Source organism: Equus caballus, chromosome 22, assembly GCF_041296265.1.
Source record: "Equus caballus isolate H_3958 breed thoroughbred chromosome 22, TB-T2T, whole genome shotgun sequence".
NCBI classification, from domain to species: Eukaryota; Metazoa; Chordata; class Mammalia; order Perissodactyla; family Equidae; genus Equus; species Equus caballus.
Window position 1 is genome coordinate 941,227 of NC_091705.1, and position 14,245 is coordinate 955,471.

The 14,245-nt window shown below is 47.2% G+C and overlaps 1 protein-coding gene across 3 annotated transcripts in view; it reads left to right on the plus strand.

Moving 5' to 3' along the window:
• PYGB (glycogen phosphorylase B) overlaps nt 1-14,245 on the plus strand; it is a 57,522-nt gene that overhangs the window by 3,661 nt on the left and 39,616 nt on the right. Inside the window, exons 1-2 of one of the 3 annotated variants that reach the window (XM_023625959.2) lie at nt 4,688-4,823; nt 13,555-13,656. The exons of 1 other annotated variant lie outside the window; for it this stretch is intronic. In XM_023625959.2, coding sequence (XP_023481727.1) covers nt 13,585-13,656 — 72 coding nt within the window. In that variant the 5' untranslated portion in view covers nt 4,688-4,823; nt 13,555-13,584. Of the gene's footprint in view, nt 1-4,687; nt 4,824-13,554; nt 13,657-14,245 lie in introns of those variants that run through there. One more of the 3 variants, XM_023625957.2, reaches the window with a different exon arrangement.

Here is a 14,245-nt window from a genome sequence, read left to right on the forward strand (position 1 = left end):
TGGGTCGTGTAGTGGTTAAGTTCACCACTCCACTTTGGTGGCCTGTTGTTTGTGGGTTCAGATCCTGGGTATGGACCTACACACTACTCATCTAGCCATGCTGTGGTGGCATCCCACATACCAAATAGAGGAAGATTGGCACAGATGTTAGCTCAGAGACAATCTCCCTCACCAAAAAAAAAAAAAAAATTGAGAGGTTTTTACTTGGCAGTGGGCAGCACTTAGTTCTGAAGATGGCTCAAGGATTCTCTGAAGTGACGGCAAGGTTGGGACACTACTCCAAACTCAGGAGCAGAGAACTGGATGGTGAGGGATGGCTTGCAGGAGCCCAAGCTCCTTTTAGTCCTGGCTTTACCTTTCAGCCTGTGCAACCTGGGGCTTGGGTGGATTTCTTAACCTTTCTTGGGCTTAGTTTTTTCATCATTAAAATTAAGGGGGATTGAGCTAGGTAATCCATTTCTGAGGTCCCTTATCATTCTAAAATGTTATGGTTTTGTGTTTGCTTATAAAATGTTCCCACTTTATATTGATATTCCATCTCTATCCAAAAAGAATTTGAGACTGCTTAAGTGAGATATAACACAAAAGTCTCAAATTAATAGAAGACCTCAAAGCGAAAGTGGCTGAGGGACAGTAAGGTTAAATTCAGGTGCAAGGTCAGGACACAAAATGCTGATATAAGTTCTGGCAGCCAGAGCAAGTGGTAGGTCGTGCCCAGTGATGGGAGTCATGGACTCTCTGCAGGAACTTCTAGAATGAGCAGGTGTGAGATTGCTTCCATGGGTCTTTAAAGCAGATGCTCTATGATGTGGACAGCTGGCCTGCTGCATCCCTGCTATGGATGAAATACTCAGTTTACTATGGCTCTTTCCCCTAAGCTCACAGCATGTCCACAATGATGGATTAAGGAAAAGCAGCTCTACCACAGGGCACAAAATGCTGTCTTATGTCTTTCTAATAAGATAATCATGATGAATAGAATCCATCTTATGGTTTGGCTGGACCCAAGAGTTAAAGGAAAATGACCTGGAACAGTGTTTTGTAGCCTGACTGCCTACAACCCCCACTTCTGGGATTTTGTTTTAATTCATCAGTGGTGGGACCAGCTCCTGGAATCTTTTTAACACACCCAGTTGTTCTGATGTGTGTCCACTTGTCTGTCTGAAGTTGACCTTGCGTCCCGCGGGCAGGTTTCCCTGATAGTGGATAGCTCAGTTATTCTCTCTGGCTAGAAGTTGATGATGGGCATATGTTCTGTGTTGCCGATCACCCTGGCAGCTTGCCAAGTGGAAGGTAGGGTGAAGTGCCGAGTCCCGCCCCGGCTGAGTCCAGGTTCCTGAGGGATGGACGGCGTCGGCGCAATGAGGGGAAAATAAAGAGGACGTGAGACTTGGGTTGGTGTTAGCAAGTCCAACTTTACTGTGCACAAGTGTCGTTTTTATATTTTTCAGGATTAGTACAGAAATACCTCTACAAATATTCTCAGAGAGATAAGGAAGTAAAAAAACGAGCACAAGAATATTTATTAGCATTCTATTCTATAGAGCATAAGGTTAATGGTAGTCTTCTCCGCAATTAACTAGTGTTTGTTGTCTCTAAGCTAAAAGAGATAGGTACCTAAACATCTGTTGTAATTCATGGTAAAGTTAAATCAAAGAGAGAAGGTCCAGGCCTCCGGACAGGACAGGACAGGACAGCATTCCGTCTGGTTATATCCCGGGGGAGCCATCCCTGCCTCCCTCAATCATTTACGCCATTAGTGTAGATGGTTAATGGGAACAAAAGGCGACTCCAGGGTGTCTTATCCCCAGGGCTATTTGCGCTCTCAGCCGGCAATTAAACATCTTTACATTCCTGTGCCCTTTAGGGGGTGAAAGCATTCCTTTGTCTTTTAGATTGTAGAGTTAACAGTCCCTTAAGCACACTGCCCGGAGAAAATATCATTTTGTTAGTAAAGTAAAGGGCTGAAAAGCTAAGCTAAACTATATATCTTCAAGAATAAAAACTAGAAATAAATATAGACATAACCTTGATAGAAAGCATACATATAATTCAGAAAATATCAGGGGTGTCGGCCGGCCATTCTTCACCGAGGGGCATCCCTGCACCCCTCGGCCCTTCTACTCATCAATTATTTATTATTTATTGCTTTTAGGAGAAAACCTCTATAACATTTTAACAGAAAGCAGAAGGTCAAGAATAATATATAGATACTTCTTGATCATCCAATTAACCAGCAAACTTGGAAGGACGATGCATATATACTTAGACAAAGAACTGGAGGGAGAAGGAAACATTAACCAGATGGAGGCCATAAACCTAATTCGACATCTTATCTGGGCAGGATTCCTTTCTGCTTGTCTCAAAGGGGACTGTGTGCTCCTCCATTAATTAACTGAAAAATATCTTGAAAGTTACCTGCAGGTGGTCACATTGTCTTACTATATTCAATTCTCCCGGGAGGTAGTGCCTCCCAAGCAGCCACCCAAAGGAGTGAAAACTGGAGGTTAAGAAAGGAAAAGGAATGAAGGGCAATTAGAAGCAGCACAGGTTTCAGAACTATGTGAGGGGCTGGCCGGTTATTCTTCACCAAGGGGCGACCCTGCACCGCTCAGCGTTAATCGGCTGGACCCTGTCAAACAGCCGATCAAATGATGTAGCCACGGCTCCCGGCAGTGAAGCCATCATTTTGTGAGATTAAGAAGCCTCTCAGAGAGCATGCCATGATTTTTTGTAGAAGACAGTTTGGCCTCTTCTCTTACAGGCTGTGATGGTTAATTTTCTCTATCAATTTGGCTGGGCCATGGTGCCCAGATATTTGGTCAAATATTGTTCTGGATATTTCTGTGAAGGTGTTTTTTTGGATGAGATTAACATTTAAGTCAGTGGACTTTGAGTAAAAGCAGATTAGCCTCTATAGTGTGGGTGGGCCTCCAATCAGTTGAAGGCCTTAAAGAGAACAAAGGCTGACACCCCACATCCCATCCCCACCCCCAGCCCTCCCAGCCAGAAGGAATTCTGCCTGCAGCCTGCCTTTGGACTCCAGCTGCAGCTAGCTCTTCCTTGCCTGCCGGCCTACCCCATCAGATTCTGGTCTCAGACCTCCTCAATCACATGAGCCAACTCCTTAAAATAAATCTCTCTATGTGTGCACTGTGGGTTCTTTCTCCCTGGGAGAGCCTTGTCCGGGCGCTGCAGATGGCTGCCAGGAGCCTTTGTGTCTTTATGAAGTACTAATCTTGCTTCTGCATCCCTGCCCTTAGTAAATGATTTTTTAAAACTTTGTTACATGACTTCAGACTTTAAAAAGTTGCAGGATAATGCAAAAATTCCTATGTACTCTTCTCCCAGATTCCCCAAACATTAAACTTTTTAACACATTTGTAATGTCCCTTTCTCTGTATATATTAACACACTTTTTCTCTGAACCATTTGAAAGTAAATTGCAGACTTGATGCTCCTTTACCCCTAAAACTTGAGTGTGTGCTTCCGAAAATGGGAGAGAATCTCTTACACAGTCACAGGTATTGCTTACTCTCAGGATGCTCAGACTGACACAGTGCTGTCATCTCCAGATCTTACTCAGCCAGTTGTCCCGCTATTAAGAAATACAAATAAGAAAATTGAGAGAACTACATTTTTTTAAAGATTGGCCCCTAAGCTAACATCTGTTGCCAGTCTTCTTCTTTTGTTGTTGTTTTTCTCCCCAAAGCCCCCCAGTACATAGTTGTATATTCTGGTTATAAGTGCCTCTAGTTGTGGCATGTGAGACGCCGCCTCAGCAGGGCCTGATGAGCGGTGCCATGTCCACATCCAGGATCTGAACCAGCGAAGCCCTAGGCCGCCAAAGTGGAGCGCACGAACTTACCACTCGGCCGCTGGGCCGGCCCCTGAGAGAACTTTATAAGCCTTTTCAGATTATACCTAATTTATTTTTTCATTAAACAGAGCAAGGCTTTAAGCCATTTAGAAACCCACATATACTAAGACATCAAGCAATTAAACAGGAGATAGCTGGCTTTTTTCTACTTTATGCAGAATGGAGTTCTTAGGATACGGTGATGGGCAAGAAAGAACACAAGTTTAGAAAGATAATTAGACAACAGAGAAGTTTGGTTAACAATGTCTTCAACGGGATCTCATGGAGTAGGAATTATATATAATTTCAGTTTTAGCTGAGTCTCTTCTCTCAGCCTTTAAACCTAGTTTAAAATGAAAGGTGGAAGTGGCTCTTTAAAATGCTGACCAGCACCACGTTAGTTATAAATATAGTTTGGCATAGTCCCGGTCACTTAGGCTCTGGCTTATCTGTCACTGATAAGGAGCCTTCTGTGATGGTCTGGCTCTGGGATGGGAGCGAGTAGACATTTGATAGAGCTTAACAGTTTGGAAGTGGCAAGCAGAGGTCTGTAAAAGTGTGAGGTCATGGAGTGCAAAATAAATTTATTTCCTAGAGAACGAAGTGATCTCTAAGATCACTGTCAGTCCTCACTTTCTATAATTTTATGACGTTTACACTTTCCAGCTGACTTTGAGCAGATAGACCCATGTTCTAGGCCTAGGTGCCAGTACCTGAAGTGAAAAGTTAAACCTGTGACCCACGTGGAGACAGAATCCACCAGATGCTCATGGGAAACCAAGTTTCCATGGCACTTAATTCTAAAAGAAAGTACTCTAGTGTGACCTCATAGGTTGGGGGCTTAGGAGATGTGGTGCGTGATGCTCAGCATCCTTATACACACACTGTGGTTTTATAAAGCTGCTCCTGGCGTGACGCTCCAAAAGGCGCCTGAGACGCAGTGGAGTGGACGTGGCCAGTGGAGGTGAGGGTGAGCCTCAGCTATCTGGCGGGGGTCCGCCCCCTCCTAGCAGTCCTCCTCTCACTGGGCTGGCCTGCTGTGTGGAGAGCAGCCAGCGGGAGGCAGCTTTCTCTTCCTGTGGAAGCAGAGGTCTGGCCAGGGAGGTGGCCCCGGTGCATTTGGAGAGGCCAGGGACCCTCCAGAGCTGGCCGGTGGAATGCTGTGCTCAGGCTGTGTTGGGTCAGTGGTCACTGTCCCTGTATCATGTCAGCCAGCTCTGTCCTGTGTGGCAGGGACCTGGTAGTCTGCCGCGGGAGCCACTCTGTGCCTTCTTAGCCACCTTGAGATGGCACCTGGTGTGTTAAGACGTGGCTGCCGCACAGACAGAAGACTGTAGACAAGAGGAGCGTTGCTGTGTCTCCTGGGCTCAGGATGACACGTCCCTGGCCTGATCTGCCTGTAGAATCAGGTTCTCCCTGGTGCTGAGAGCAGTTGCCCCCTCTGTGCCTTGTTGCCCACTGTTGGAAAAGTTCTTTCTCTCCTTTTCCTGCAGAGCATTCAGGCCTTTCAGTTAAAGACTCTAAACATCCTTTTAGGAGAGGGAAAAGAAATTGGAGATCTCTAAAAGTCCAGTTCTATTAATTAATCTCCGTTGTGTAAAGAGCAAAATAAGTCTCTACTTGTTGATATTAAACTCCATTTCCACAGATAGAGTTCATTGCCTCCGAAGATATCTTCAGAATAACGTGTAATATTCGTATCGATCGTCTTACCGTCCGTTTGCGCCGGAGAGCTTCTGTTATGCTTTTTTGTGATGTTGCCTATTGGTGTAGGCTTTGTGTGTAATTAACTCAATTAAAAAAAATGAAGGCTGCCTCTAGGCCACTTCATACTTGTTATGGTCATATTGCAAGAAGGGACCGTACAAGAGAGATTGGCAGCCCAGTTCAACACCACAGGCAGCAGGCCCCCCAAGAGCTGCTGCAGAGAGGGTGAGGGTCCCAGTTTTCTCAGGCTGAAGCTGGAGAGTGTCTGGTTCCCCAGCCAGTCCTCCTGGCCTTGCTCCAAGGTTGCACAGACGGCGGTCAGGGAGGTGGGAAAGAGGCTGGACTGGGCCTGGGATGGCCATGGGCCTTCCGCAGCAGAGCTCAGGGCCGACGAGGAGAGGATCCCTTGCAGGCAAGGCCCCTAGGCTGCTTCTTGGACCCAGCCTGTGCCCTCAGGCAGTTTTTTCCAAAAGTGCTCCCTGAAAATCTGGTCGGGTGAGGGAAACAGCATTGCCCGAGTTGAAGCCTAGCCCTGTGTTGAACTCCTAGGTGGATGTGGTGTTCTCAGGGAGGTGAAGGGACCCAGGTCCCCCCGCTGGCTTAGACCCCATTGTGCACGGTTCAGTAGTTCGTGTATCCCCTCGGCTGGCTCCTCCAGCAAGCCTTCTTCAGTCGGATGGTTTTCATTCTGAACCATCTTAAGGAAACTGGGCAAAACAAAATCAACACATTTAAGGAAACTATAAAAGTTCTTAAAAGAAATCTCTGAAACAACAAGCTGCAGACTGAGTCCGGAGCTGTGCTGAGCAGGGCCCGCAGTGGCGCCTGGCTTAGTGCTGACTCTCGCCTGTCTCTTGTGAGAGGTGGTATTTGGGGCACCCGCTGCCCTGTTGCTTCTGCTCCCCTCTTATGCAGAGCTGCGGCAGGAGGCGCCCCCTGCTCGCTGCAGTTAATGAAACTGCTGAACCCTCAGCATCTGTGCTCAGCTCGGAGGAAAATGAAAGATCCACAGTTTTAAAACTAGGCCAACATTTTGTTCCTCAGTATCCATCCCATAGAAAAAAGGGGTAATCGAGTTCTTTCTTTTTCTTAAAGATTGGCACCTGCGCTAACATACATTGTCAAACTTTTTTTGTTTTTCTTCTTCTCCCTGAAGTCCCCCACTACATAGTTGTCTATTCTAGATGTGAGTGCCTCTGGTTGTGCTATGTGGGACGCCGCCTCAGCGTGGCCTGATGAGTGGTGCCATGTCCCCACCCAGGATCTGAACCAGTGAAACCCTGGGCCGCCTCAGCGGAGCGTGCGAACTTAACCACTGGGCCGTGGGACTGGCCCCTCGAGTTATTTTCTTAGTGCCAGTTTAAAGTAAGAAACTTTCACTTGGAGAGATCAAACTATAGCAACTTTAGAAATACGTATTTATAGTGAAGGGCAGAATAAAAACATCTTGATCATACTCCTGACCTGCCGATTTTTTATAAAACCTCTTGGAGAGATCCCCAAAAGTGGGCATGTGGGGGAGAAATGAGCCTTCGTGTGTGCGCAGGAAAAGGGAGTGACTGTGCTCGAACTTCTCCACGCTCCACTCAGACTCTGGGTTTGCTGGGCTCCCGGTGTTCTCAGGGTTAATCGTTAAGCCTTGTCTAGAGGGAGTGGGGGCGCGGTGCTATGGAAACCACATATAATAACAACAACTCAGTTCAAGTGTAGTGTAAGTAGCGTCCAAGATGATGAGAAGGCAGGAAGAAGCAGAGGACCGTGAGCAGTCTGGACAGCAGGGTACTCGGCGTGCTGGGTGAATGGGTTCATTCATTACACTGCTGCTTGTGATTTAAAGGATGGTAGAATTTGGATAGTAATTTAGAAGCCGTACATTCTGGGGCTGGCCCCGTGGCCGAGTGGTTAAGTTCGCGCGCTCCGCTGCAGGCGGCCCAGGGTTTCGTTGGTTTGAATCCTGGGCGCGGACATGGCACCGCTCATCAGACCACGCTGAGGCAGCCTCCCACATGCCACAACTAGAAGGACCCACAACGAAGAATATAATACAACTAGGTACCGGGGGGGTGCTTTGGGGAGAAAATGAAAAAAAAAAAAAAAAAGCCGTACATTCAAATGATCAAGAAAGTAAAGAAAAGCTGTCAAAGATTGAGCCCCATATGGTGTTTGGTTTGTGTGCTTGTTCTTTTAATTTGTAGATTTAAAAACTGTACAGAAAGTTTTCTTAAATTATATATTGAAAAATATTTTGGCAGTTTATTCAGTTTCTTTTTTCAGGGACACTAATTATGCAGATGTTAGGTATCCTTTGTCTTCCACGTGGACATTTTTCTCTCCTTTTCATGCTTTTCCCCCGTTTTGTTCACTTTTCCTCAGCCAGGTTTTTGTTTCCAGCTTCGCCCTTGTTGTGCATTGAGTGGTGCCTCCATTTCTGTGATGGTTTTGTTTCTTAGTCATTTTATTTTGCCCCTGCTTCGTCTGACCAGTGTTTCTTGTTTTCTTGGATGACTCTGCATTTGCGCCTTTCATTTGCCCCTTGGTAAACGCTGGGTGTCCTTTGCCCACTCTGTTTCCTTCCTCTCGTCCTGTTCTCATTCTCCGGATGTGGAGCCTGCACTGCATCTCTTGGAGTGGAGGGAATTCTTCCTGAACTAGTTGTTTGCAGCTGGACAATGAGGCAGGGGCCTGGTGTGTGCAGCCTGGAGTGAGCACACTTGGGTTCCCAGATTTATGAGTGTATACGTGTGTTAGTGTGTGTGCACACAGGTGTGAGTGTGCACTTATATGAGTGCACTGTGAGGGAGTGTGAGTGTGCACACATGCAAGTATACACATGAATGCGTGTGAGTGTGCGTATGTGGGTGTGAAATGCTCACAAGGCAGAGACAGGCGCTGGTGAGTCACCCTCGTCCCCTCCCTGCAGCTTGGTGGCAAAGAGGCACGAGGGCCAGTCTTCTAGTTTACTTCTACCTGCCCCGACTTTCCACCTCTGTGTTCTTCAGTCAGTTTTAGGGAGAAGCGGGCAGAGGCCTGTTTATTGTACCATCTTTACAAGTGGAAGTATTCTATTTTATATACAACATTTATTTTATTGTAATCTGTCAGATTTTTGTACATCATTTCAACTGGTGTTTGTGGTAACAGCGTTACTGAGATAAAATTCACATACTGGGTAATTCACCCATTTAAAGTGTCCAATTCAGTAGTTTTGATTTATTCAGAGTTGTGCAACCATCACCACAATTAATTTTTGAATGTTTTCATTACCCCAGAAAGAAACCCCACACCTTTAGCTGTCACCCATCCCAATCTCCCTGTCCCCTAGCCTTAGGCAGCTAATTATCCACTTTCTGTTTCTGTAGATTTACCTATATTCCATGTAAGGGGAAATCATACAATATGTGGTCTTTTGTGACTGGCTTCTTTCATTTAGTGTAATGTTTTCTAGGTTCATTCTCGCTATAGCGTGTATCAGTACTTGATTCCTTTTTATGGCTGAATAATATTCCATTATATGGCTATACCACATTTTATTTATCCATTCATCATTTGACGGGCATTTAAGTTGTTTACACCTTTTGGCTGTTACGTCCAAGTTTTTGAGTGGATATCAGTTTTCGTTTCTTTTGGATATAAGCCTAGGAGTGGAATTGCTGGGCCAAGTAGTAACTCTGTTTAACTTTTTGAGGAACTCCCAGGCTGGTTTCCAAAGTAGCTGTACCATTTTATAATTCCACCAGGTGTGTATGAGGGTTCTGATTTTTTCACATCCTAGCTGACATTTATTGTTATCTGTGAGGCACAGATCTTCTGCCACTGATAAGCCCCACCCCCCACAGGACCACACACACCCTCAACACAGTCCTGCTGTTGGGTGGGGCCAGTCCCTAGGGTTGGCTGCCTGACCTGGCTGAAGTGGATTAAATCTGCACTCTAGTGGGTGGGGCAGCCCCTTGGGCTATCAGGGCAGGGGAAGAACTCTAGTGGTGTCTGCCAGCGTCTGTGTCAGCACGCCTGGACTAGGTGACAACAACGGCCACCACCAATGTCTCAGTCTCTGGAGCGGTCTCTCCTGTCACCGAGATGCACCCAGAGCCTACCAGGTGAGTCTCTTCACCAAAGGACTGTTAGCCTTCTTTCTGGTGATTTTAGGTTGCTCTCTGAGTTGGGTGAATTTGTGCGTGGGCCTTTTAAGAGCTGGATTTTTTCCGCTTTCCTCCCATAGCTTTTCTAGGGGTATTCCCCGTTGTGGTTAATATTCAGCAAAGCCAGCTAGTAGGACACTCGTCTCAGTTGTGCTGAGTCTGAAGGATGCTTATAGCAGTTAACGGCCCCCGCTCAGGACCTCACTCCTCCAGGGTGGGCTGCGTACCTTAGGGTGGCTCCTGCCCGGCTGGCTGTGAAGCTCCGTGGCTCGTGAAGGTGGCTTTTTCCTTTCCAGAAGGAATTTCTGCCTCTTCTGCCTCCGTCAGGACTGTCCCTTGTTGTGGGAGTTCTTTTTATCCCGTTTTCAGTTCTCTCTCTGGCATATTTTTCCCAAGAATAGTTGTAACCTGGTTGTGTTTGTGGGAGGAGGTGAGTTCAGAGTCTGCCTACTCTGCTGTCTTGACAAGATCTGTTAGCATCTGATGACTTTGGTTATTGCCATCCTAGTGGATGTGAAGTGGTATGTCCTTGTGGTTTTGATTTGTATTTCCCTTATGATTGGTGATGTTAGGCATCTTTTCATATGCCTATTGACAATTTGTATTTTCTTTGGAAGATGTTTGTTTAGATCCTTTGCCCAGCTAACCACTGGGTCATCTTTTTATTATTGAGTTGTATATATATTTTAGATGCAAATCTCTTATCAGTTATATGATTTGCAAATATTTCCCCCCATTCTGTGGCTTTTCTTTTTTACTTTCTTAATGGTATAAAAGGTTTTTAGGGGCCGGCCTGGTGGTGCAGCGGTTAAGTTCGCATGTTCCGCTTTGGCGGCCCAGGGTTCGCTGGTTCGGATCCAGGGTGCGGACATGGCACTGCTTGGTGAGCCACGCTGTGGCAGCCGTCCTACATATGAAGTGGAGGAAGATGGGAACAGATGCTGGCTCAGGGCCAGTCTTCCTTGGCAAAAGGAGAAGGATTGGTGGCAGATATTAGCTCAGGGCTAATCTTCTTCAAAAAAAATTTTTTTAATGTTGATGAAGTCCAGTTTATCTATTTTTTGTTACTTGTGTTTTTTATATCCTATCAAAAGAAACCATTGCCTATTCCAAGGTCATGGAGATTTACTTCTGTGTTTTCTTCTAAGAGTTTTATAGTTTTGGTTCCTACATTTAGGTCTGTGGTCCATTTTGAATTAGTTTCTGTATATGGTGTGAAGTAGGGTCCAGCTCCATTCTCTTGCATGTGGCTGTCCAGTTGTAGCAGCATCATCAGTTGAAGAGATGATTCCTTCCCGCTGAGCTCTGTGGGCACCCTTGTGGAAAATCACTTGACCACAAATGTGAAGGTTTATTTCTAGACTCTGTTCTATTCCGTTGCTCCACGTGTCCATCCTTATGCCAGTACCACACAGTCTTGATGACTTTAGTTTTGTACTAAGGTTTGAGATTAGGAAGTGTGGGTCCTCCAACTTTGTGCTGCTTTTTCAAGATTGCTTTGACTGTTTCAGATCCCTTGCATTTCCGTCTGAATATCAGCATCAGCTCGTCAGGCTGCAGGGAAGCCAGCTGGAATTTGACAGGGCTTGTGTGGAGTCTGCACATCTGTTTTGGAAGTGTTGCATCCTGACAATGTAAAGCCTTCAACTCAGTGACATGGGATGTCCTTCCATTTACTTAGGCCCTCTCCTGTGTATTTTGGAAGTTGAGAGCTCCTTTCTCCCGGGCCCATCCTTTGAGGCTGCTTCTTGGTTCTGAGAAGAACAGTTTAGAAACTGCTGCAGTGGCATGTGGAGTCATGGTGCAGGCGCTGCTGGGAACCCAGAGGGGCTGCTGTTGCCTCCTGGCTGCGGACGGTGCTGAGTTTCTCAAAATGTTTCTGGTCAGCTGCTGGCCAGAATTCTAAATGGGATGTAGAAAACACACTTGAAGAGCATGACTTCATGGAGTGTGGGTTCCCATGCTGATGGTGCAGCAGTGAGGGCCTCTTCTGTCAGTCAGGCTGCCGTCCACGGGCATCCCAGTAAAGTCCAGAAGCCCTCCTTGCATTCTAGGGAGAGTGAACCCTGCCTTTTCTCTCCCTGCATTCTGCAACCCCTAGGGAAATAGATTTTTAAATTGTATTTCGGAAGTTTTAACCTACAGGAAAGGTAACACCATGGTTCGGTCAGTACACTCGCCTGAATCCAAGTTGTGTACTCTCTCGTCATGCACATGCGCACACTCACAGTTAAGAGCCTGATTTTGTTTCTTAATGTTTTCTTTAGAAGGAATACTAGATTTAAGAGGGCTGCAAAGACGGTGTGGAGTCCCCGTGTGCCCTCCACTCGGCTCCCATGTCAGTACTTTGTGTGACCAAAGTGAGCACACTTATCACACGAAGCAGCCAGTGCCGGCTCGGCACCTGCTTCCCGGTCCACCGGTGTTTGCTCTGCATCCTTCCTCTGTCCCTGGACCCAATCCAGGTCCTCACCGAGTTCGGTGGTTGGGCCTCCTCAGTCTCCTGCCATCTGCTGTGGTTTGTTGATCTCTCCTTGTCTTCCATGACCTTGAGAATCCAGAGAATACTGGTCAGCATTTCATAGAACGTCTCTCAGTTTGGTTTTCTCACAATTAGTCTGGGGTTAGGCAGTTTTGGAAAGAATCTCTCTGGAGAAAGTCCCCTTCCCATCACAGCATATCACCGTGGCGTGTTACTGGTGAGTTAACCTCCATCGCTTGGGGAAGGCAGCCTCAGCCGGGTCTCTGGCTGTGAAGTGAGTTTTCCCTTTTCAGACTGTTCATTAGAAGGCAGTCACCGGGTCCAGCCCACCCTCAAGGGAGGGGAATGAACACCACCTCCTGGAGGAAAGGATGTCAGAGAGTTTGGGGACGTTTGTTAAAGCCACCGTGGCATTTAACGGCTGTCTAGGGGAGGGACTTAGAGGCCATGCAGATGTCCCGCCAGTCCTGAGAGCTGTGCCCACTGGGTTCGGTGTTAACTCTGGCTCGTGTTGGCAGCAGTTACTACCATGATGTTCTTGTGATTTTTCTGTTCCTCTCATGCCTTCTATGTTTATTAATTGGAAGAGTTCTCTCTTCCTCCACACTTATTTTCCCCAGGCCTTCCTTTTGATGGCACAGCAGGAGGCAGCACAGAGCCCTGTGTAAGAGCAGGACTCTGAGCCATCAGCTACCACCATCCCTGCCCCTTGCTGGGTTGTGAGGAGTAAATGGTCCTGGGCAAGGGGCGCACTTAGGACCCTGTTCTGCACCCAGTAGGTGTTGGTGGTCGTCCTCCTCATTTACATGGAGCTGTCTTAAAACCAGCAAACAAGCAGCAGGCAAAAACCAGACTTCTTCCTGATAGAAATGGATGTGTCCACCCATCCATCCCAGTGTGTCGACTGTGCTGTTTATTGAGTACTTAAGGTGGGTGTCAGGAGCTGTTAATACTTGAAAATATTCCCCCCTTACAGGGCTGTTTTATCCTGTTAGAGATGTAAAGAGGTCACTTGCTTGAGGGCGCACGACTGGGAGGAGGCCGAGCTAAGCCCAGATCAGCTCTGCCTGGTTCTGGGAGCCTTGATCCCCACCAGCGGGGAGAGGTTGGTTTATATCCCCTGGGGACTCCAGAAGGGCAGTGAACAGAGGCTCTGCTCTAGGAGGTCCCCTGGTGGGCTACCCTTGGATGGCTGAGGATGGCCAAGGCGAAGTGAGTGAGACCATTTTGGCACGTGCAGGTAAGTGCAGGGTTAACGTGAGTGACACCCTTGCATGGGTGCTCTTAGGGATGACACTGCTGTCATCTGCCTCGTGCGTGGGGATGGAGCGAGAAGTCTAAGATGCTTTCTTCTGCCTCCTCAGCGCATCTATTATCTTTCCCTGGAATTCTACATGGGCCGCACGCTGCAGAACACAATGGTGAACCTGGGCCTTCAGAATGCTTGTGACGAAGCCATCTATCAGGTATGGGTCCTTGGGGCCGGCTGGTGGGGAGCCTTGTGATGCAGTGAGGTTTTAGTACAGGCCTCACAGAGGCGATCACTGACATGAAGCTTTGCAGCCATCTAGGACCGGGGAGATGTCTTATGGTGTATTCTACCCTATGTGGCGGGGCATGAGTTGGTGGGCAATGCTTCTCTTTCCCAAGTGGAGGAAGTAAGAATTGGATGGGAAGCTAACACCCTGCAGTTCAAGGCCTGGTTGCATCGTGGTTGCTGAGGTTTGGAGGCTTCTAGAAACCACTGTACTCCTCCTCACCCTACCAGAGGTGGGGACTGTGGCAGAAGTGGCCAGTGTTGTCCCATGTCTCCTTGCTTTATTGAACTGGTAACCTACCTCTGGCTTCCCTCCCCCATCCCTAAGATAACCTCCTGTGCTCATCCGACCCTCTAGTTATGAAGTTGTCCTTTCTCCCTGATCAGAGTAGAAACTGCCTTTGCGTCAGGCTTCTTCATTCACAGGTTCTTGCTGGGGGGCCTTTCACAGTTCATTTGCAGCTTTACAGCAGAGCTGGAATTGGTCAGGTCTGTTTTCTGTCTCTGTCCCCTCTCAC